The sequence below is a fragment of the Mesoplodon bidens genome (assembly GCF_964165515.1).
Source record: "Mesoplodon bidens genome assembly, chromosome: 4".
In the NCBI taxonomy this organism is placed as follows: Eukaryota; Metazoa; Chordata; class Mammalia; order Artiodactyla; family Ziphiidae; genus Mesoplodon; species Mesoplodon bidens.
Window position 1 is genome coordinate 122,228,771 of NC_138160.1, and position 24,932 is coordinate 122,253,702.

The 24,932-nt window shown below is 45.9% G+C and overlaps 1 protein-coding gene across 3 annotated transcripts in view; it reads left to right on the plus strand.

The window, feature by feature from the left end:
• The window catches only part of ARHGAP26 (Rho GTPase activating protein 26), a 483,661-nt gene extending 465,604 nt beyond the window's left edge, over positions 1-18,057 (plus strand). For 2 of the 3 annotated variants that reach the window (XM_081232450.1, XM_081232451.1), the window contains exons 22-23: positions 3,119-3,210; positions 12,013-18,057. In XM_081232450.1, the coding sequence (XP_081088576.1) occupies positions 3,119-3,210; positions 12,013-12,101 (181 nt within the window). In that variant the 3' untranslated portion in view covers positions 12,102-18,057. The remainder of the gene's footprint in view (positions 1-3,118; positions 3,211-12,012) is intronic. The other variant, XR_014015710.1, reaches the window with a different exon arrangement.
• The last annotated feature ends 6,875 nt before the right edge of the window (positions 18,058-24,932 follow it).

The window sequence follows — 24,932 nt, forward strand, 5'->3', positions numbered from 1 at the left end:
GTTCATGCCCTTGAAGGCCCTGCTGAGGTCTGAAGGGCGCTGTCACAGAAGAGTCACAGGCACCTCAGGCTCTCTGTGTGCAATGTGGAGATGCTTTGCAGAGAACAGGGAGCTAGGGAGCCCAAGAACCAAAGATGCTTAGGGGGGAATTTTTTTTTTTTCTTTAATCAGAGCCAAAGCCTACAAACGAAACCTCTGTACCAGCAGGATCTGTTTCGGTAGAAACCCTCCCTAACACAAACCACTCGGGGCTTTTGACAGGGAAAGAGTATGGCATGGGACACAGGACTCGGGCTGACAAACTTTTACAAAGAGAAGACTTTCCCCTGAGTAGGGCTGCCAGATTTAGCAAATAAAATGAAAATACAGAATACCCAGTTACATTTGAATTGTAAACAACAAATGATTTTTTTAAGTATAAGTATATCCCATGCAATATTTGGGACATACTCATACTAAAATAGTATTCCTCATGGATCTGAAGTTCAAATTTAACTAGATGCCTTGTATCTTATTTGGCAACCCTAGTCCTGGGGAACAGGAATAGCTCCTTTTAAAAGCACCCCTCTGTCATCCCTCCCATTCCTGTGCACATCCCAAGGGGACAGGAGGACGTCTCGGAGGAAAAGACCTCCTTGTAGACTGTCTGTCACCTCTCAATTTGAGAGAAAAGCAAGAAAAAAGAAAAAAAAGAAAAGCTCTTTCCTGACCTTTGTTTTCATTTTTAATGTACTCTTTTATTGAATGTTATCATTATTAAATTCCTAAAACCGGATATTAGTGGAAAATTACTTCTCTTGAATGATAATCTTGGGCACTTGAGCCATTCCATCGGCTTACTTCCTGCCAGATACCCCAGTTGGTTTCCCTGGCTTGTCCCTGTTTTGTCCCATTCCCTTTATTTGAGGAGGTTAATAAGTAACCTCTGTGAAAATCCAGCCAGAGGAGCCTTGCCTCAGATGATTTTCACCTCACCTTTTATCTCCCTGTCCCTGGTCCCTGTGCTCTCTCCCCATCCTCAAGGGACAATGACCCTGGCTCATGGCTACTGGATTCTCCTTCCACCTTCCATGTCATCACAGGCTCCACTTGCCTGTCCGTATGGAGTTCTGGCTGTTTTAACATGTTTCACAGCCAGATGACTCCTCCTCTCTGTTCCCTACTCTCTCCAAAAACAAAAACAAAATTTTAGCAGCGCATTGGCTGTTTGGCCCTTGCTGGCCAACACACAGACTTGGTTTAGTTAGATCACAGAATGTGCCCCTTGTCCTGAACTTGATTGTGACATTAATGATAATTACACAGGAGGAGCTGGTTTCTAGTTGGAGCTGTTACATCCTAAAGGCTCTTTTTCCCTTCACTACCAGCGAACCCACTTCGTGTTCTCCCACTTTCCCAGTTTTCTCCCACCCAGTTATCATTTCCTGGCTACTAGAAGACCAGAGAGAACAGCAGTAAACTGTACCCTGGCAACAAATTCTGGATAACCATTTATCTGTACAACAGACCCTTTAAGTCATCTTTCCTTCAATTTTCATGGAACCAAGACTAAAAGTTTTAGATTTCTGGCCCTGGTATAGGTTTCCAAACATCCATGGCTCCTCTTTCCCAGAGGGAAGCTGGACTTGGTGACTCCAAGAGCAACAGTTCCATAAGGATCCAAAGTGCCCTGCCTCTTCTGATCCTCTCTGGATTTACCTGAGACCAACCATGCCTCAGCTAAAACTCATTCAGCCACTAGAAATAAATGCGCCATGAAGGTTTAGCGTCCCTGAGTCGTTGAGGCTCTCCATTAGCCAAATAAAGAGAAAGCAAATAATATATATCCCTTGAATAATTGTCTAACCCAGAGGACCTCCTTGCTCTTTTGTTACTCTGCCCTAGAGCCCCTAAATATGCTGGCTTTGAGGGAGAGAGAGATTGCTTTCAGCAAATAAAGAGCCAACTTTTGACTGCTAAATGTCATTTTTCTTGTGACCCTTGAGAAGTCCATAGCTCATTTGGGACTGGTTGGATATCAAAGCAAAAGTTGATTTACCAGTACTTGCGACTTGCACTCTAGAATGTGGGTTAGCAATCTGCAGCCATTAGGTCAAATCCAGCCTGCCCCCTGTGTTTTGTAAGTAAAGTTTTGGTGGAACGCAGCCACACTCCTTCATTTACATGTTACCTGTGGCTGCTTTCGTGCTACAATGCAGAGTTGAGTAAATGCAACAGAGACCATACGGCCCATGAAGCCTAAAATATTTACTGTCTGGCCCTTTACAGAAGGAGTTTGCCAACCCCTGCTCTGGAAGGATGGTTCTCAGCCCTGGTTGCTCATGAGAGTCACTTGGAGAGCTTTATAAAAATACTGATATCTGCAGGTCAGGGTAGAACCCAGACATCTGTGTTTTTTAAAGTGATTCTGATTCGCAGTGAGCGTGGCTGTCAGCACTCCTGGGATGAGAAAGACACAAAAAAATTGCATCATGCCCCCCTCCCTTCTTCCTCCCCACACGAGTGCACACGTATGCTCATACGCACACGTGTGTAACTGCTCACACCCACACCTTGTCTGCTCCCTGCCCTACCCTGGGGTTCCAGGAGTTGCAGCTCTGGAATCCTGCCCCACCAGCCCAATGAGAAATAAGGAACATGTGGGAGAGCCAACGTCAGCCCGGGGCCTGGAGCTGAAACCTGGCTTTGCTAGAATTTCTCCTTTTGACTCACTGAGCATTGGCCACTTTCAGCAGGGTCTGCTGTGAGTGCTCTCCAGAGCAAGTTAGGGTTTCTTTCCTGCCTCCACTGTGCCCCCCCCCCCAGCTAGTCCTGCTCCAGAAATGGGGTCCAGCCTGCCCTCCCACTGTTCAGCTCTTAAAAGTCAGGTTTAAACTTGGCACAAGGTGAGCCCACGAGAAGTGTGGTTTTTCCAGGCTTATGGCTGTTCTCTGCCTATTTCTCGTTTCTGCTCTGGTGACCTTTGCAACTTTTCCACCTCGTGTTTTGCCATCTGACTGCCTTGTCAGGCTCTTCCCGTGAGAGAAGGCTCGGTGGCTTGCAGGGAAGGGGGAGGAAGAGAGATTAAATATCTTTCAGAGGGTTTTTAAAAAATACTAAATAAACTGCTTTCCCCCAGCACACCGTTCCGGAAGGCAAAAGCCTTATATGCCTGCAAAGCGGAACACGACTCAGAGCTCTCGTTCACAGCAGGGACGGTCTTCGATAACGGTGAGTTTTTCAAATAAATCACTGGAGTTGTCAAAGTTCCTTTCTACCTAAGGAAAATCTCAACAGAACAGGTAAGACTAAAAAGGAGCATGGGGTGGGATGGGGTGTCTTTTCCCAAAATAACAGAGCAGCGGCAGAGTTTAGGAACCACTATCAAAAGAGGATGGGTGGAATCACCTCCTCACTGTGACAGAGCCAGTGTCATCGAGGTGTCGTGGGCATTAAATGGGATGGTACCTGCACAGGCTTTGAGCGTCTGGGGCTGGACGGACGAAGGAGACGAAGGAGTGGAGAACGGGGATCCTGCAAGCGGTCAGAAGCTCAGGGAGGGGGCTAAAGCCGCAGGGTCTATGCCCATCCTTGGGTTCAGTGGGATTCACTGTCCATGGCAGGAGAGGCCTGTTTCTGAGATGGTGGGGCATTGGGTGAGCTCCGGGCAGATAAGCTGCGCTGCATTCCTGCTCGTCCTCCCCGAGCTGCCAGGAGCGGGTAGATGATCCCACAGTGAAACCAGCCCTGCCAAGCACCAGCTGGCCTGCACAGGCATCCTGGTGGGAAAATGGATTCGGAGCACTTGCCCCATGGGCCTGGGACTTGCTTGATGCACCATTTCCTTGTTTCATTTGTTTGTTTTCCTTCCTTAAAAAAAAAAAAAGAGAATATTTTTCAAAATGCAAATCGATGGAATTGTTGTTATAATTTGTCATAACTTATTATCTGCCTACAAGAAACATCAGGATTCTGGGGAAAGGCCCAAGTTTCTGTTACAGTTGAGATTTCCTCCAGATGTAGTTCTCCTTTGGGGTTAATCCTTCTGGATCCCTGGGTGAAAGGGTCTGTTTGTTTTGCTCAAAGGAGGAAGCAAAAACCAGCTGTCTGGTTTCAGGAACTGGACATTTTCTGGGCCTCCCTTCTTGACCTCAGGTGGGGTGGGGCAGGGTTCCCTGGCAGGGGTGAGTGCTCACTACCCAGTGTTCCTTTCCCATCATGGCTGCGTGGTCCCACCCAGGTTGGGACCATGGCCTCCTACCACCCTCCTGAGACCCAGAAATGCAGGGCAGCCAAGGCTCCCATGTAGCACTGGAGAGCCTGAACCCTAGATTCAGGCCACTGTAGCGCAGGCCCTGGCTTGACCACTTGATTCTGTGTGACCTCAAGCAGTGACTTAACCTCTCTGTGCCTCAGTCCTCTCCTCTGTCATAGAAAGATACCAGATAGTTTTGAGAGAAAATTGAGATAGTGTGCATCACACGTTTAAAATAGTACTCAACACATATTAAGCTTTCAGTATGTTGTTATTGTTACGACGATGATCATCATTTCGTTACGTCCATCTCAGAAAAAGACCCTGATGCTCTGATCGTTCACAATGACAGTTTTTCCTTTTTAGCTGCTACAGCCCAGCTGGGCAGTAGGTACTGCACCTAGACACCCTGGGTCCTGATTATTTGTAAGGGCCCTGAGGTCCCAGCCGGAGCAGAGGTGGGCTCCTGGGGGACAGCCTTGACTGCATCCATAGGCAAAAGGACTGCCCCGCTGTGTGGCCAGCCCCTGCATCAGCATGGCAGAGACAGTAATCAGGTATGGGTAGACAGAATGGGAAAGAGGTCACAGAGCACCTGGGGGATTCCCAGGTCACACTCGGCAGACCTCGATCTTCTGAGCCAGAAGGGCTGGGGATGAGCCTACAACTGCACGTGGCCTTCTGGGACTGCATCCTCACTTAGGGTTCTCAAAGCCTCTAAAGCACTGTCCTTAAACCTTTGTTCCACTAACTTTCACCTGGGTCCTTTCAAAATCAAAGCATACAAACAGCCAGCTCTACTGCTGCTCCTGTCAGCAGCTAGAGCTTTTAGGTCCTGGCACACCTGTAGGAGTGGGTCCCCTGAAGGCTGTCCAGGGCCATGTCCTTGGAGAGTGTCCCCTGAACAGGCCCATGTGGGGGAGTCACAGCCCAGCCATAACATGACACAGTTTGCACGGCAGGCGAATCAGAGTGGGTGCATGCACAGGCTCTGTGTCCTATGCTGTCGACAGGGGAGGGCCTTCTGCCTACCAGTGAGCAAGATTTGAGAGATGCCTACATCTACAGGTGAGTCCAGAGCTTAAAGGTCTGTCCTCTAAACCACAGTCCACTACTCCCATGGGCAAGGGACTGCCTTGTTCCTATCAGCTCTTCACTCTGACAACACAAAGGACCCCTGATCCCGGGGGAAGAGTTGGTTTAAGCTCTCAAAAGGTCTGTATGTGTGTGTGTGTGTGTGTCTTGTTTGGGACTCCTCTTCCTGAGCACAGCCTTCTTCCATTTTTTAAAGAGCTTTATTGAGGTAGCCACATACCATACAAGTTACCCATTTAAAATGTACAGTTCAGTGGGTTTTAGTATATTTAAAGTTGTGCAACCATCATCACTATCTAATTCCACAATATCTTCATCACCCCCAAAGAAACCCTATTCCCTTTAGCAGTCATGCCCCCTTTACCCCAACCCTACTCCATGTGCCACCTAGGCAACCACTAGTCTACTTTCTGTCACTGTAAATTTGCCCGCTCTGGGTGTTTCATGTGAGTGGAATTATACAGTACATGGTCTTTGTAACGGACTTATTTTGCTTTGCACTATATTCAGTGTCATCCATGCTGTCGTAGGCCTCAGAACCTCATTCCTTTTTATTGATGAGTAATATTCCATTGTATGGATATATACCACGTTTTGTCTATCCATTCACCGATTGATGGACATATTGATTGTTTCCACTTTTTGGCTGTTATAAGTAATGCTGCTATAGACACATGCATACAAGTTTTTGTGGGGACATAGGTTTTCCGTTCTCTTCGTGATACACCAAGGCATGGGCTTGCTGGGTCATATGGTAACTCTAGGTTTAACTGTTGGAGGAGCTGCCCAACTGATTTCTAGAGGGGGTTGCACCATTTGGCATTCCCACCTTCTTCAGTTTTTAAGTCTCCTTTTTGAAGTAGTTTAACTAGCTAACCAAAAAAAGAAATTAAAAGACACTTGATTTTTAACTGCCAAGTCCTTTCCTTCCCAGCAGGTTCTGTTACTACTCCCGCCCCTCCGCTCAGTAATTGTCATAAATCCTACAAGGACAGATGAGAGCGGGAGAGAGTCAGAGGCCTTGCCCCGCCTTCCTGTGGTCTCCAGGGGCAGCGCTCATTGACACTAGTTTCTTTTTAACTAGGAATGCCAGTGACCTTTCCAATTCCCTGAAGAGCAAAAGGCCAAATTAAGCCCCAAAGACAACACCTCACAGTGTTGACTGAGCTGCAGTCGAAGAAGGATCTGACAAAATGTCGATCCAGATTTTAGACTGGTTGGATGGTAATATTTTATGACGTCCAATTTTTAGAAAATGCTACCTTGACCCTACTTTCCCCATCCCTTCGCCTCTTTAGGAGTAATCGGGCATTAAAGGGGGAAAGCACTATTCACGTGTTAGATCTTTTTCCTTGTTCTCTGTCTTGGTAATTTGTTGCTGAAGATCCCAGGTAAGGACAATGTAAGTTGGATGCTCTGTAGCTGTCAGATTAAATCATCAGACCAATCAGAAGAAAGTTTCCTAATGACAGAGTTAGAGTGAGTGAGTGTGTGTGTGTGTGTGTGTGTGTGTGTCTGTGTCTGTCTGTGTCTGTCTGTCTGTCTGTCTTTTTTCAGGATCAAGAAGAAGAAAGGAGGAGGAGGAAGAGGGAGGGGCACCTTGAGGGGAAAGTCTGTTGTTTGTAATGATTAATCTCCAAGCCTCTGGATTCCAGGGGCCCACTGTGAATCTGGAGAGGCTGCTCAGTCAGCTCTTGGACTTTGTGCAGTGGGCAGTGGCTGTGCAATACTCAGAAATAACTCCAGTGTCAGCCCTTGCCAATATACTAGGAAACTGGCCATTTCACCAAGAGCACCTCATACAGTAACTGGAAAGAAAAATAACTCACGTTCTCAGGAACATTAGTCATCTAGAAGCAACATGATTAGTGATACCTGGAATATTCACATGGCGTTCACTAAAATTGGGTTCTTGGGATACTTTTATCAAGGTCTGGCATGGGCTGGATCCTTCATTGCTGGGGTACCGGGTGCAGTGTGAGTGCACAGCAGGGCTGCCCTGGGTTTCCTTTGCTGATAAAGAATATCTCAGGCAGTGGGGTTCCCAGAGAGTTCCTCGGTGGAATCTTTCAGCCTCCCCAGCCTCTCCATGTCTCCCCCAGGCGTTTCCACCAGCTGCTTCACTGGTCTTGCTGCGTCCACTCTTACCCCATTATCCAGGCTCTACACAGCAGCCAGATTGATCTTTGAAAAATGGAAGTCACATCATGTTATTTTGCCTCCTGTTGTTCTTAGAATTATTGACAAGGACCTGCAGGTCCCGCCCCTGCTGTCTGGCCCCCTCTCACCCTCCCTTGATACAAAGCAGCCTCCCAGGCCTTCTTTATGTTCTCGAATAAGGCTGGCAAACTATGACCAGCCAGTGAAATCCAGCCCGCTGCCTGCTTTTGTAGATAGAGCTTCATTGGACCACAGCCACTCACGCCTTTGTGTTTACATATTATCTATAGCAAGACAGTGGCAGAGTTGAGTAGTTACACATTGATGAGCTGGCTTTTTAAGAAAAACTTACACACCAGTGTTCTGAAATCACAAGCTTCTCCCCATCTTGGGGCCTTTACACTTGCATTACCCACTGCCTGGCTGGCTCCTGTGGATGATTTGGGTTTTAGCTTTTCGAACTCTTGGCCACCCACCCATTTCCCTATCCCAGTCTCTTTCCCTCCCCTCATCACTACCTACAATTACGTGCTTACTTAACTATATAGATGGTCCCTCCCCAAGAGCAGAATCTCATCTGCTTGTTCTATCCTACGTGCAGGGACCTAGCACAGTGTGTGGCTTGTGGTAGGTGCCGAATGAACGTTTGTTAAATGAGTCCATGCATTCAACTACACAGGGGTCTGCACCTGTTCCAGCCAGTGCTGCTTCCCTGTGGGGCAGCCAGCCGTTAGAGATCTTAGTCACACACTTGCTCCTTGTCCACCATGAGCGAAGGAGCGGGGAGAGCATGAGTTGCCTGTGCAGGGGTGTATGGAGTGTATATGGATTGAGCTGAGAGAGAGTAGTTGGCAGGAAGCACGCCCATGTCAGCAGCAGCTTATATTTATTATATGCCTGCTGGGCTGGAGAGCTGCCCAGGCAGCTCACTGCAACACCTTGTGTGTTTATATAGCACATGGGACACTGGTGCAATTCAGAAGGTTGGCCATTGGTGCAATTCAACCCAACCAGTACTTATGATGAGCATTCTCGATGTCCAGAGCATTAGGCTAGGCCAAAGTGGTAGTGCTTAAGACCACAGACCCTAGGGTCTGATGTCCTGAGTTCAGATCCACCTCCATCATCTACCAGCTGTGTAATTTGGGGCAAGATGCTTAACTTCTCTGAGCCTCAGTTTCTCATCAGTAAGATGAGGATAATAGAACCAACTCCATAGTCCTTCTGAAGATGGAAAGAGGTGATGCAGAGGAAGCACTTAGCCAAGGGCCCACTGCTTGGTGTGTGCTCACCATGAGCATCACCATTCTTATCCTCAAGGATCACATTCTCTGGCTGGATAGAGGCATAAAGTAGTGGAAAAGGGCTCAGTCTCTGGTATCAAACAAGCTGGATTCAAATTCTGGTTCTACCGTTGGGAGCCTGAATAAATTAATTTACCTCTCTGAGCCTTAATTTTCTCATCTGTAAAATAGGGATAATAATAATACAAGCTAGGATCCTTAGGTCCAAATGAGTCAATAAATATTTAACTCTCTGAGTCTACGGCTGTTTCCCAGTCATCATTTGTAGCATGTTCGCTTCTATTGTTATAATTCACCAGAGGGGAGTCAGTGAAGAATGTTGAGTGATAGAATACAAAATTAAATGCACTAAAAAACTCGTTAGGTGGCGCAGTGCTTGAGAGTCCGCCTGCCGATGCAGGGGACACGGGTTCGTGCCCCGGTCCGGGAAGATCCCACATGCCGCGGAGCAGCTAGGCCCGTGAGCCACAACTACTGAGCCTGCACGTCTGGAGCCTGTGCTCCAAGAGAACCTGTGCGACAAGAGAGGCCGCCATAGTGAGAGGCCCATGCACCGCCATGAAGAGTGGCGCCCGCTTGCCACAACTAGAGAAAGCCCTTGCACAGAAACGAAGACGCAACACAGCAAAAATAAATTAATTAATTAATAAACTCCTACCCCCAACATCTTCTTTAAAAAAAAAAAAGGACCTATGAATAATATGTGGAATGTACTATGAGCATTCCATGAGCCAGGGGAAGGGAGGGAGCAGGTAGATGGCGTTCCATGATGATATTTATGGAGGAGGTAGGGCTTCAGCTAAGCCTTCAAGTGTGAGGAAGGGAAACAAAAGAAAACAGAAAGCCAGAGGCATCTGGGGCTGCCTCTGTCCTCCATCAGTTAATTCTTATTATCACCCTCATTACAGAGGCATTTTGGCACAGAAGAGTTATAACTTAACTTTCTGTGAATGAGTTAAAATGCAGATCCCTGAGCCCCACTCCTAGAGATTCTACTGTAACTGATGTGTGCTGGGGCCTAGGGATCTGCAGTTTTAATAAGCATTCAGGTGGTTCTGTTGCGCCTGGTCTGGTACCATCCCTTACTAAAGCCTGACTTGCTGACTCCTCTGAGTCAGCAATCTGACCCAAAGGCTGCACTGTCCTCTGCCGTCTCCCATGACATATCTCTTGTTCTCTAGTTTGGAGGGCCTCCTTTGTCCCCTCTGATTCTCCCCTTATTCTGCAAATTCCATTTCTAATGTTTGCAGAGATTACCACCTCTGCACCTGAGCTGTGTTTGAACAGCTGGCCAGGAAGGGAGAAAGTCTGAAAGAGATGGACTCGGTGCATCCAGTAGAACAACTCAACTAGGAGCTTTGCTGTCAAATGGGGAAGGAGGGTTTGTCTTTTTTTGTTTTTCATTTTGTGTGTTTGGTTGGTTTCTTCTTTCTAGGTCTTTTGTTTTGGGGAGTGAGTTTAATTTGTTTGGTTTTGGTTCTGAACATCTGAGATTTCCCCAAGTTTAGGTGGTTGTTGAGACCAGGTCCTTACTTGGTTTTTACCAGGAGGGTCCTGCTGACCATTCTGAATGACTGATCAAATGACACAGGGTCTCCTACTGACTCATCTGTACTGAGCATTTACTGTGCTTTCTCCATATTGGTTCCTGAACTCTCACAAGAACCCACTGAGGGGGAGAGAGTTTTATTATCACTTGATAGGTTGAAGAAACTGAAGTGATCTTGGCAGTATCAGCTGGATGGATGGGCAGAAGGCAGGGGTGTTTGGGTGCTAGCATTTTAGCAGTAGGCTGGGAGATCTTGGTCACTGGAGAGACCAGGTTGCTTTTAAGTTGTGTTGTGTTCTTTCTTCCATGGCACTTCTCCCCCAGACTCCTCCTTGTGTGGTGTCATGAATCCAAAGTACCCTCGCTACTTGGGTTTATTCCTGAGGCCTAGAGATATGAAATCAGGCAAACATGTTGGGGGCCACCTCATAGATGTTTGACCTTGTCTTTTCCTGAAGAAGCCTTCAAGATCTAGCCAAGGTTGACATTGCTCTTCTGTGAGCCTCAGTGTGTGTCCTTCTGTTGCTTCTCCATTTACTTTCTTTGGTTTCTGTTCTTTCTTATTTCCCTACAAACCGAAACTAGAGTTTTATAGTAGTGTTGGGGGCGGAAATGCTTTTCTAAAACAAGCTCAGGAAGTCATTTAATTGGCCTAGGAAGGGAATAGAGGAAAATTCATTCTCTCCAAACAATCTCGGAGAATTGGAGTTTTCCTAAAACAGTAAGAACAAATGTCCTGCCTCGCCCAAGAGTGATTTGTATATTCCCAGTTCAAAAAACATGAACACCCCTCCTCTCCAAGTCCAGGATTCCTTCTCTCTTCCTTCCTGCTGTTGGCTGCTTTGCAGACTAAGCTGGATGGTATATAATTTTTACTGTATCACAGTAGTTTCCATGGAGATGGCTTGTGACATCACAGAACATTGGGTATATATTCTTTGGATATGGAAAAATCAAAAGGGTAGAAATTTTTAAAATTGCAATAGAGAGAGGGGGAAGACAGCTTTCAGACTTGTGTATAGGAAGGAGGAAAACTTCAGAGAACAGGAAAGAAAACTAAAGAAGGGTATGGTTGGAACCACGAGAGGGCTGTTTGAAGACTATAAAATACAAAAAAAAAAAAAAAATGCAGAGGGAATTTGCAAGGAAATTAGAAGCAGAGGGTATGGATTCGGAGGGAAGTAAAATGCATGATTAGGAGCTACATATCTTTAGGGACTAGTTCTTAACAGTCCTCCATAGGTACTTTATCTGGTACATAGTCAACACTGGGTAGGTAAATGAGTGCAGGGATGGATGGATGGATACCTAGGTAAATATATAGGTGGAATATCGTAACTGTGACCTCTCACCTAAAATGCAGAAATCTGTTACTTCTTTATAGTTTAAACCAGGAACTTCAGAAAGTCCATGAAACTCCTAAAATTGTATGCAGAATTTTGAATGCCTGTGTCTCTTCCCCTTTTAATTATGGAGAAAGTTCAGAATGACCTTTACCAGGTCCCCCAGTGGGGTGAGAAACTCTGGTTTAAACAAATTTGAGAATTACATAACTTAACGAGCGACTGCACCCAATCTCTAAACTTCTTTCACACATGCACAGTACGCATCCACCTCCTACCCTATCTGTAACGTCATTTCTTGTCGCTCTCTCCCCGCTTCCTATACAGTGCATCCATCTCAGGAGCCTGGCTGGTTGGAGGGGACTCTGAATGGAAAGACGGGCCTCATCCCCGAGAACTACGTGGAGTTCCTCTAACCATGGGCCCTGGCAGAACTGCTGAGCTTTTCACGGTGTCCATGACAACTGCTGATTCCATTGTTGTGGGCCATTGCTCTTCACCGCTGAGAAGTGCAGGGTGACTGACTCTGCTGCTACCTGTCAACACGAATGTTTCTGTGAACTCTGGTGTCACCCATCCCCATGATCATCTCAGCTGACGTGCGGTGATACTGCAAGAAACAGAAGTAAATCAGCGGAGGAGGCCGTTTGATTTTGATAACAAGAAAGGCTTACAAAGCCATTTCTCTCATTTAGCACCCTACGTGGGGTGCTCATTTTGTTTCAGTAGTCATCCAAACCCCAACCTTCTGAAAAAGGAAGTAAGTGAGATATAAGCAGTCCCCAGGAGCTTGTAGTATAGCTGGCTCTGACAGGGCTGGGCAGTGGCCTGAGATCCAGTCTGGATCCACAGCTGTTGTTTACAGTAGACACTCTCTCTACCCCACCTCTAAATACTTGAGACCTGCCGTGCTATAGGCGGCTGGGTCTGTTTGTTTGCATGCAGGATGGAGAAGGGTTATGGCGCTGTTTACATAAGATCCAGTCTCTCACCATCTCTCAAGCAGCCACTGGCCCAGCACCAGCAGAATTCTGTCCAGTCCTCTCACGCAGGGGAGTACACACCCCCCAAGGCCCCCCTCCCAAGCTAGGAACATAATATCCCAAGCTAGGAACTTCTCTGCCACCGAGGGCTGCCATTGCCTCGTAACCACGGCAACCCAACCTACTCTAAAACCAAACCAAAAAATAACACACTCTTTGCATGACGTATTTTTTTCTCCCTGCTTTTTGGCCGTTTTTTGAATGGTTTCCCAACAACCTGAGCCGAAGATCAAGGTCTACTTGGGGGCAGATAGAATAGCAGCTGGGAACTGCTCCCTTTCTGATGAATTTCAGCAGCACCAGGATATATTTGGAACAAACTCTAGTAACCTCTTGAGATTAAATTACATACGGGCTTAATATTTCTGTTCTTCCATGCAACTAGTGTCTGCTTTCTAGAGGGCAACATGCTGCCTCCCAAAGGGGAATACCCTCCTTCTGACTCATTCCCTCCCGTTCACCTGTCCCTTCCCCTGTCCTTGCCTGCCTGTAGCCCTTCACTGACTAGCCCCCTGGCAGTGCCCTGGGCTGCTAAGCACTGGTGCCCTGGCAGTTTTCAGGCATGATTCCTGGACCAACCCCATGGCTTCTAGTTTAAAAGGACATACATGTTCACTGCCACTCAGAAAAAGGGAATTGTTTCTCAGGCTTTTGAGGCATGAGACTAATATCATAAGCCATTGTGATTTAGGAGGATGCCAGAAGGTTGGGGCGTGGAAGGTGGGATGGGTACCTTCTGAGAAAGAGAATTTCCTGGTCCAGAAGGGGCTGGGTCATGTGGAAGACCGCCTTGGGTGGGGAAGTTTGGCCTGGACATTTCAAATTCAGTTGGCTTTCCAAAGAAGAGAGTCCCGGTATTTCCACACTTGAATGTCCTTGCAAGAGTGATTCTGGGCAGACAAACTCCGAAGTGAGGGACTGTCAAGCTCTCCAGGACAGGAGCCCCTCGGGATGGTGGCGTTGTTCCAGAGTGTGTCCTGCTTCTGGAATTCCTCTTGAGGGAACTTTAAAGAGGAAAAGAAAAACTTGAATTGTGTTGAATTACTGTATCTTTTACATTTTTTTTGAAAAGACAAACATGTAAATAGAGTGATTTAAAATACTATATGGCAAAGTTTTATATTTGATATTCTATAAGCTAGTTGCTTCACACATTTAAGCTTTGATTGCTGAACAGGTGTGTATACGAGGGAGAGAGGGGATACAAGGTTGAAGAGAGTGAAGGTCATCCCTTCTCTGGCCTTGAGGAAGGAGGAGATATTTCCACACACTCTGCTGGCTCTTGTTGGTGGGCATGACACGTTAATGGTGTTCAGTCTTCTTTATCCAGATGTGGTTTTTTGAGCATTTCTTGGGCTTTGGATTTGGAGATGGAAGGAGCATCTTCAGGCAATGAACTTTTCCGAGAACTCCTACCCAGTAGTAAGATGAAGCTCAGGATTTAAACAGGTGAGGCCAGGGGTTAGATTTTTTTTTTTTTTCATTTTTCTTCTCAGGTGTATTTCTTGGTACCCCAAGGTACCAGGACAGAAGATGGGATAGTTGCATGCTCCTTGTATCTTACTCTTCTGCGCATCTTCTAAGGCTTTATAAACGAGTCCAAGCTAGTTTGCAAATGTGTGTGTCTAAGTTCCAAGAAAAACTGGCTTCTTAGGATCTTTAATTCTTGACATGCTGCTTCTTCCCCTTTCCCTATACATGTTTATTCATCTCAGATTCCCTATAGCTCCAAAGTAAGACAAAGAAAAACCTCCAAAGAGGGGTGGAGATTGTGCTGTTATAGCTTTCTAGATGACTTTAAAGTTAATAGGAGTTTGTCATTGTGATTCATTCCATCAGCTCAAGGATGACACAGCTATTACCCAGGAGCTCACCCGGCAGTGAGCCAGACACCACCACTGAATCAGGGAACAAGAATTAAGATGGAGAAGACCGAGATAGGACTCAGGAAAGCTATCATTGAAAACCCAGGAAGAAAGGGCACATATGAGCAGGCTATATGAGCAGGCTTTACCTACTCCCTGCGGACCTTGAACAGCTTGGGGACCTGTTCAGAGGGGCTAGAGGGACAAGCACACTCTATACCACTGTGCTTTCCAAATAGAAAGAGAGCAACATAATGCTTTTAACACATTGGATGTTTGAAATCACCACCTGCCCCATTGGAACCTTAACTAGAGCTAATGTGGGGACGGCCAGAAGTCCCAGGCCCCGGCTTTGGGAGTTTCTCTGAAGCTTACCTGCCAACACTTGGCCCCAGCTTGACCACTTGGAAGCATGTGCCTCCCTCCTCATTTGGCTCTGATCCAAAGCCGAGGGAAATGGAGCTACTGCCAAGGGGAATTTTAGGTAGACCCCTTCCCAGCTTCTCTGGCCGTGCTGGGCCCTGACAGATGGCTGCTCTGCTTCCTTTCCCTGGCCAGGCTCCCCTCCTCCCCATCATCTACAGAACTGGAGACACTGTTCAGAATATGAGCCGACAAATAAGAAGGAACTTGAAGGCTGAAAATGGGTTTTACCCTCCACTATCTTTGCTCCCCACCTCTAACTCTGTCTTCTGGAATAGGGAACCTTAGGGCACATTAGGAGAGTGAACTGGGTATCAGAGTGGAATACTATGGACCAAAATCCCTGAGCTTTCCCAGGAGCCTCGTGTTGCTTTTGGAAGGCCCTGGGATCAGGTAGGCAGACATAGCCTGAGTCTTTTGGGGGCATCAAGATCAGTCTCTCACGCCTCCTCCAGGTACTCAGCAGAGTTCTGTAGTTACAGAATGCCATGCCTTGAGAAGACAACTCGTTTCACATTCTTCCCCCGCCCCCCAGGCAAGTAAAGTCCTGACTTGCTCAAGACTGATGATATTCTCTTCTGTTTTCAAATCTGAACATAGAGGGATGGACCCTGTATAGCACTGCTGGCCTTTGTATCCTAGGATTGGAGCCAGTTTTTAGCTTAGTGTTTTAGTATTTCTACAGCCAATGTGTGTTTTCTTCTGTCACACCAAACTGGGGTTTGTTTGTTTTTTCAACGTAATTCCAGTTCATGTCCTCTTGCTGAGTGCTCTTTGGATAGAAAGGCAAAGAGAAAGAGAATAAATGAACAATCAGGTATTGGCCAACCGGCATTAGCAGCACAGAGTCATGCTAGTGACAAGGTGATTTCACTGTTTGCCAGGACTCTGCAGTTATGTGTGCCATACCTGTAGCTCAAAGGGAAGTCCTTCTACCATCAGAGTTTGTCTCTCTTGAAAACAGCAACCCCTGTCACACCAAAAGCTCTGTCTTGACTGTGTAGACTCTAAAAACATCCATGATTCTGGAGTAGGGAGACAGAAATAATCGACTGAACATAACATGATCAACCACTCATGACTGTCTATTGGCACCTTTCATCCTCTGGCTTCTGTTTTCAAAAGAAGCAAGTCTGGACCACCCAGTTTTATAGACCCAGGACTCCCAGGTACAACAGTGGCCATCATGGCGCTCACAGTTCGCCCTAGCATCGAATGTTTTATGAGCAACTGTGTTACCCAAGTAGGTAGCCAGCCCTGAAGAAACTAAACAGCCACGTAGCTACCTGACTTTAAAAGGAATGTCCTGGGTATACTGTCTAGGGAGTTAATCTGTCATAACTGGCAAACTTGACAGTAATCATTTACCTAGACAGCCCTGCCCCACATCTCTTTTAAGTCAACTGGGTGTCCTCTCACACACCCTGTGCCGGCGTTTAAAAAATGTATCTTATCATGCTCAAATGTGTTTGGCAGCCAGGCTGGTGTGCTGGGTGCTGAACCACTTTTCTTTAAATGTAGCCTCCAAATGACAACAGCCATAGAATAATGGACCTTGCACAAACCTACAGCATGCCTGAGACCAGACTCCACCAGGTCATAATTAGCTTGTTTCCTTTCACTGTCTACAGTACTTGTCTAACTAAAGAGCTTCCCAAAGCACAGGGAGAGGCCATATAGAGAATTCAGACGTCATTCAGAGCCAGCCCTGGCTAAAATGTGACCTCCTAATGGAAGCACTTGTATTCTTAGGAGAAAAAGGATTGGGTATAAAGTAATGCTAAGAGCAGAAAGAGAAAGGCGAACCATACTGAAGAACTTTGGATTTTTTTAAAGAGGGATAAATATAGTTCTTAATAGGGGGGAAAATCTATCACATAAAAAGTTCACAGCTAATTTTTTTTACAGAAGTTTTACAGGACACTACAAGATGAAAACATGTTTCAAGGCAGAATGCCTCAGAGGGCAAAGGCTTAGCACAGTCCTGGACCCATGTAAGTATAGGAATTACTGTTACATCAAAATTCTATTTAGTGTAGTCAGTGAGAACCAAGAGTAGTGATAAAGTGTCAGAATTACCTGGAGAGGCCAAGACCTTTGACATCAATCATTTCTACATCAACCATTTCTACAGAATTGTCCAAACAGACCCTACACGCAGCTTCCTTGGGTATCCAGATGCCAGGGTCAACCTTGAACCTGTGAAAAGAGGTTCATCTGATGATTCTTAAGTGTATACGTATTAGTATGTGTTTGTGTATGTATGTGTACAGCTCACATTTACATATGTAAAGATACAGACTGTCTTCTAGAAACCCACATAAGCTGGCAGTTGCTGAGCCTTGACAGCCTTTAAGATTTGAAGTTTGAGAATCAGAGAAACAAGAGAGGCTATTGATTGACTATCGGAATGATCAAAGATGTAACTTAAGTGCCATTTGAAAACTTTGTTCATATTTATCAGATGATTACTATCTATAGCTATATTCCTTATTAACTTATTAAGAGTCATGTTGAAAAAAAGATCAAACTCATAAACAATTAGTGGTTCATAGTAGGCTAATGTGCACAAGCACTCTAAAAGACATTTTGTCCATATTTTGGAGAAGAAAATATTTGCATGTTTAGTTCACACCTTAGGCTACCTTTGAGTATATTATAAAGTGCTGTGTGATATAATATCAATAAACTACTTAAAAATGGCACTTTAATGTTTTTTTTGAAAAACATAAATGCACTGTTTTAAACTTCGATTCAGTATTGAATATCGACTGGTGTTTAGAATCCTATTTCGTAATTAAAAAGTAACTTGTGACTAGAATAGAACTTTTTCCCTGTTATTCATAGAACAGTGTTGCCATGTTCAGGCTTGAAAAGAAAAATAATGTGCTTTTGTGTCACTAAGCATATCTGTAAAGAAAATACAGTTTCTGTTGGGTGGCCTCTGAAACTTGGCTTTCTTACTTTTGGTTGGTTTATGTGACAATCCCTGTGAAACTAGTGGAAGTATGATTTTTGAATTAAATGACTTTTCCATTTGGTGGTATGTTTGTTTCTTGAGTTTCTGATAAAGTTTTGACATGATGCATATTTTAATATTTTTTTCAAATAAGCAAAGACCATGATCAAAGATCACTAGTCTGGGCTCCTGAGGTCACTGGTGACAACCACAGTGCTGATTTCTGATGTGCTCTGGGGAGCTCTGGTTTCCTTTAGGGAGAGGTCAACTGCTCGTGAACTTGAGGAGAAGCTGTCATACATGTTAGACAGTTAAGCCCCAAAGAGTCACATTCCAATGAATGTTTCTGACTTTATCTCCTACAATACACATTTTATTCTCCCTAAATTTGATTGTCAAATCAACCATTTTATGGAACTTCATTAACACAGGATGGAATAATCAAAGAGCCAAAATACAGACAGTCCTACCACACAGCTGGGCGTGTCCCCCAGGGTTGTAAATCAGTCACTTGTAACATGCTGTCCCAGGCCAGCTCATGTTATTGAGTTGTCTCATTCATCATATCCCCTCCAGGTACATCCTGAGTTGCAGCCTGGGACCCAGGTTTACAATTCACTCCCAGCTTCTGCTGTGAGAACAGAGGAGCCAGAAGGAGAGGGCAGGGGAGCCTGGACTCTGGGGATGGAGGGCAAGGCTTCTGGCTCCAGAAGCTTGCCCTGGGCAAGCAGAAGGCGAGTGAGTATCCCCTGGTGCCTCGTTCTGAGGGATGACTATTTGAATATGTGGGTCACATGTGAACTGTTTATACTGTCCTCGTTTGCCACTTAATAAGGGCTGTTTACCCCTATGAACAGCACGGATTCACAGCACCTCTGCCTTCACCGAGCTTACACCCTGTGCTGGAAGATTGTCCCAGCATCTGAAGCATTATAGATGTGTGGGGTCATACGGTACCTAGGTGAGACCTCCTGAGTGGCACACGTGTATAACTGGTGCCCATCGTGTGGAGAATGAAATATATGTACGGATTTGTATCTTATCTATGTCCTTGCCCTTTCCACCAGACTCCCCATCACTCCCCCATCACTTCTACTCTTACGGTTTTTCTAATGGGAAAGGTTTTCATTTTCTTGTTGCTTTGAGCAGCCAGAGCAGAGCTCAAATTGTGTCACATCATGTGGTTGGTTTGGTGTTTTTCGCTTATTAGCTCCGGCCGCATGATTGGTCCTAAGAGCACCTTGGTTAGACGTGGACTTGATTCACACTTGAAATCACGTAAATGAAAGATTTTCTCAGACCTCAAACACATTTGCTCTTTTGGGAATTAAATCAGGGTTTTCATTCTTTTCTTAATTCTTTCTCAGCCTCTGCTCGGATACCACATGTCTCTCTTACCCAGATGTGGCAGTGTCTGGCTCGCCCTCACTATGCTAAGCTGCAGCTAATTAACTGTGCTGGGCTAGTCAGGATTGCCTGAGTTCAGCCTGCACAGCAGCCAAGGGAGCCTCTAACCAACGTGGTTCCTGCTCGGGGGCGGGGGACGGGTGAGGCTCAGCGCGTGGGAGGGCCTGCAGCGGTACCCAGCCAGGCTGCATCCTTCACAACCACCACCCTGCGTTACCTAGCCGGTGTCAGCCAGTGGGGACCAAAGCAGGATGGTTTTCGTCTGAAATGATCAAAGCCTTGACTCATGTATCCCACAGCACTTGGCAACTCCTGTCACACTGTGTATTGTGACACTGACCCCAGGAGGCCTGCCCCAGGCTCTGTTTGCTAAAACCCAGGTAGCCGATATGCCTTCCCAAGACCAACCAGCAAATTTAGTCAAGACTTGAATTCATAGGTCCTTTCTCTAGGCACCAAATCACATTTGGTGACCTCTTGGTCTTGTGTGTACCCTAAAACTAAAAGGTTCCTCTTGACACAGTGGCTGTATGTCCTTTTTGCATTTGGGGGTGTGGATTATTGGAAAGACTTTTTTTTAAAAATTATTAAATGATTTTCTGCCTTTTCTGAACCTTTATCTGTGAAAGAGATGTGGGAGAGTAATGCTTGCCTTGCCTGTGTTAGATGGAGGAATGACAGTGAAGGGGAACCATCTTTCTTTTTCCACCTTTTCTCCTGATCACGCCACTCTGCCCTTTCATAGTGCTTTCTACCTATAATTAACTCATTATTTGTCATCAAATGTTTGACATTTTATGTCGCCCTCTTAATACCTCCATCAGGACAGGGCCTGGCATGTGGCAGGGGCCACATGGCCCCTGGGGGGCTGACCATGTGACAGGAGGTGGGAGAGCACTGCTCTGGACTCCAGTTCTTCCTTCCTGTCTTCCTCTACACTTCTGGTTGAAAGAAAGAAATGGGATCATTAGACGTGGGTGCTTGAACACACAGTGACGACGTTGTGGTCCTTGGCAAGCTACTCTATTCACTCGCGTCCCGGGATTCAGGCTTGTGGGAGAGACTTCCCAGCCTCTGTTCAGGCACACACAGCCACGTTCTTGCCCAGCCTCCTTGCTAGCACTTGGTGCAAGAAACCATCTGGATGGCCAGCTGACCAAGAGCCCAGACCCTTCTCTGTCATCTAAATTACTTACGGGTGGTTTTATGAACTTCAAACCAGGCTGGAGACCTGCCTTCAAGCAAACCCACATCAGAATCACCCACAAAATAAGAAGTATTCCTTTTTCAAGACCCTTAAAGGAAATTCCACACTGTCCCATGGGAACTTGGTCTGGTATCTAACACTCTCACCAAGGGAATTCTTTGTGTCTAACTGAAGTTTCCCAGGATGCAGCTTCTGTGCATTTCCTTTCTGTTTTTCCTTAGAGTGGAGCCATCATCTTTTTAGAGCAGTCACCCTCTATTTTCGTGCTCCCATTCAGCAAACACTTCGTGATGACCTCTTGTGTGCCAGGAGCTGTTTAAACCAGGAAGTATAAGACATGATCTCCGTCCCCACGGAACTCACAGTTGGCCTCAGTGATGGCAGGTCTACAAGAACCAGAGTTTACTATGTGCGATTTGCTACACTTACTGTGTGTGGTGGGTAGTCCCGGGCTCCAGGGAAGAATGATCCTTTCTCTTTGGGAGGCAGGTACCAGAGAAAGCTTCACAAAGAAGTGACATTGGAGGTCTTGAAAGATGGAGAGAAAGCACCAGGACAGCAAGGACTGAGGCATGAAGGGGAAAGAGAGAAAAAGAAAGAAAGAGAGGTGAGTTCACTATGATTGGAACCTGAAGAGATAAGGTCTTTCTGAGAATTGTACCCCTGCTCCCTTAGCCTTTAGCCTTCTGTCTTCTCTCAATAAATGACAATATCAGCTGACATTTATCACTATCTTACTAGGTACCAGACACTACTATACATGCCTTAACTCACTGAATCCTCAAAACATGTGAAGGAAATACTATAATTTCATAGATGAGGAAACTGAGGATCAGGGAGGTCACACAAGCTAAGAAGTGGTGAAACTGAAATTCCAACATAGGTCTGTCTGATTCTAGAGCCCATATGCTCTTACGTTTGTTTTAAATTTTTTTCTTTATAGATATACACACGTGATTTTACATAAATGGGTAAACTTTTTTAATTGGGTGGAAGTTTTTCCTTCCATTTTTGACTTGGTTCTTCAGTCCCCCACATCAGCCTCCTCCCTCCTTGGAACTATACCAACCACCTCCTTACAGCCTTTGCAGTAGTAAGCCCTTCAGAAACTACAATTTCTGACACACAGCTTGGTTTTACAGTGGCTGGAGTAAGAACAGGCAGTTTTTGATTAAAAACTTTCTTTTCTCCAAGGAGCCCTCTGCTCCCTCATCTTGGGAGGAAAGCTCCCCGCTTCTGGAGCTCTGTGCAGACACTGCTGGTTCTCTGGGCAGCCCCAGGGACTCCAGCTGCAATCTTTGGCCAGTCCCAGCATCCTTGAGGACACAGCAAGGAGGCAGTCCCTGCAGAGGGCTCAGCCATGTTTTTCTGGCTGGCAATATATAATGTGCAAATTTTTAAAAATTTAACAATTTGAAAATGGTCCCTTTCCCCACCCCAATCCAGCTGCCGATGACAGACCTTCAGGCTGTTATGAGACTGCCAGAGAAATCCCACAAGCATGTGTCTTCTTGTGGGAGAGCCAGGGTTTCTAGCGTGATCTATTAATGCTCCAAAATAGAGAATTTTGGCATTTTAACCCACCTCTTGAGCTTCATGAGATCTTAAAAATTCAGAGCTTGAGGAAAGAGCATGAGAACTCAAAGCAGACGGTGGGTGGGTGCTTTTAGGACACAGAAAACAACTGACTTCCACTAGGGTCTGCTTATAGAGTGAGGTTCTCACCCAGGTCTCCCCCAGGGAGTGGGGTTGAACTGTTGCATGTCAAGATGACAGTGACCTAGTCAGTTTCATTTATGGAGCACTTCCATTATACTAATTGCCTTACGTGCATCATCTCATTTAATCCTCAGATCAATCCTATGAAATAGGTACTGTTGGTACCCTATCCTGCAGAGGAGGAAGCCAAATATTAGGTTGGGTAACCTGTTCAAAGTCCCTGAGCTAATGAGTAACAGAGCAGAAATTCAACCCCAGTGGGCAGATGCTCTTAACTCCTACACTGTCCCAACTCTGGGTAAGATTTCAGGAGCTCCAGCCCTCAAATGTCCTTCACTTCCCTCACCCTTTGGTGGGAGGAGGGAATCCTTGTTGTTTTTACCTGTTTGGCAGCCAGTACCCCTTCTTCTGCTAACAGCACCTCATTTTTTCTTTGGGGAGCCCCACCCTCAGGTTCCATGGGGTTGAGTGGGGTGGCATCCATCCTTGATTCAGTGGTGAACCTGTGACCCTGGTTGGGGCTATGAGATCATCACATCCACCCAACAAAAGTGATTGGTTGGTTCATGAACAGGCCCGGGCCTAGTGAAATCCACAGTGCCAGGGCTTCATCCTGGGACAAGGTATCCAGGTCACAGCAGGTGAATTTGTCATATCAGGGAAGCATGGTAAGTGCCGTCCCCTCCCCCCCATCCTCAAATGACTTCTTAGCATGAACTCTGTCTGCTCCTTCTCTTTATTTGAGAGACCTCGTACTTTATGTTGAGTATTTATTTGTTGAGATTTTAGTAGTGCACCTCTTGGAAAAGTTGCTTCAGAAAGCAAGCAGAAGATCTGAAATATTCATTGCAATATAAAATGGGCAAGCACTGCTCTAGTGTGATCACTCCTGGAATGAGTTCAGCAAAAGAGGAGCCTTGATGCCTGAACTCAGCAAGCACAGCTTTTTTTTTTTTTTTTAATAATTCTGACATTTGTTCTCCATTCTGGACCAGAAGAAGCCATGACTGCTCATAAGAATAGGGAGGAATCGTGTCGTTCAGAGCCCTCTACCCATACGCTTCCAACCCCAGTTGATACAAGTCGTCTCTTGACGACTTAGCTCATCCCAGAGATACATTACTGTTGAGACATTTCATCCTGGAATTCTCGTCAAGGACCCCCAGTCAGTTGTGATAGAGAATGCCCATAAATCACGCCTAATCATAACATGGAATTGCATGGCATCAAGTGCTCCTTGGTTAAGAAAGATGTTCACACACCCTGAGGGCCACACCCAGACCTGTTCAACCATCCCACGAATGTGAGTCTGAGAAACTCCAGTGTCTTGGAGTTCAGACCTTCACCCTCATCTGGGTGGGACTACATACTTGGAGGCCCTGAAAGGGTGCGGGTGTATCTAATCAGACTCGGATAGCCTGCTGCTACTCTTCCCCATGACGTGCTCACAGTTTTCTTGTATCAAGGACTTTCAGATAAAGGGATTCCAGATCTTACAGGAAAACCTTCACAGGCAAGCAGGGCACTCCTGGCCCACAGAAGATAATGCTCTCACTTAGTATAGCACTTTAAAATTTTCAAGGTTTTTTTCCTCCTCCAAATTTTGACCATGGCACACCCCTGATCAAAAAACCTTCAGAAGCTCTCATGGCCTGAAAAAAAGCATGGCACACAGGGTGCTTCTCAGTATGGCTCCAGCATCTTTTCTCCAATGTTCCTTTATGTGTCCTATGCCCCAGAGGCCCCCACTCTTCATTATTCTACAACAGTCTGAACCAACATTCATTCATTCATTTATCAATATTTATGGGGCACCTACTCTGTCCACACCCAAGTGCAAGGTGCTGTCTCCCACATGTGCCCCCCAGGGTTCTCTCAGGCTCAAATGCTCTTCACCTTTTCCACCCCAAGGGGAATAGCTGTTGTTTTTTTGCCTGTTTGGCAGCCATTACCCCTTCTTCTGCTAACAGCACCTCAGTTTTCCTCTGGGGAGGCACCCCTCCCTTACTCTCAGGTCCCAGGATTTTGGGTAGACTGACACCAACCTACCCTGGATCCAGTGGTGAACCTGTGACCCTAGCCAGGCCTATGAGATCATCAAATCCACCCAGCCAAAGTAATGAGTTGATCCAGGAATGGGCCCAGGACCTAATGAAGTCTGAGAACCAACTTCTGAATTTCTTAGACTGTCGTGATGAGAGACTTTCTCTTTCTGGATTTGAAGCTGTGAGGACTGCTGGCGACCCTCTTGTCTCCTTGTTGGGGAAGTCTGCCTACAAATTGGAAAGCCTCGAAGTGGTGCCAAGAGAGATGATACCAGCACTCCCTGTTCACAGTAGCCAAGGCATGGAGACAACCTAAAGGTCCATGACAGATGAATGGATAAAGATGTGGTACATGTATACAGTGGAATACTACTCAGCCATAAAAAAGAATGAAATAATGCCATTTGCAGCAACATGGACGCAACTAGAGATTATCATACTAAGTGGAGTCAGAAAGAGAAAGACAAATACCATATGATATCACTTACATGTGAGATCTGAAATATGACACAAATGAACCTATCTATGAAACAGAAACAGACTCACAGGCATAGGGAACAGACTTGTGGTTGCCAAAGG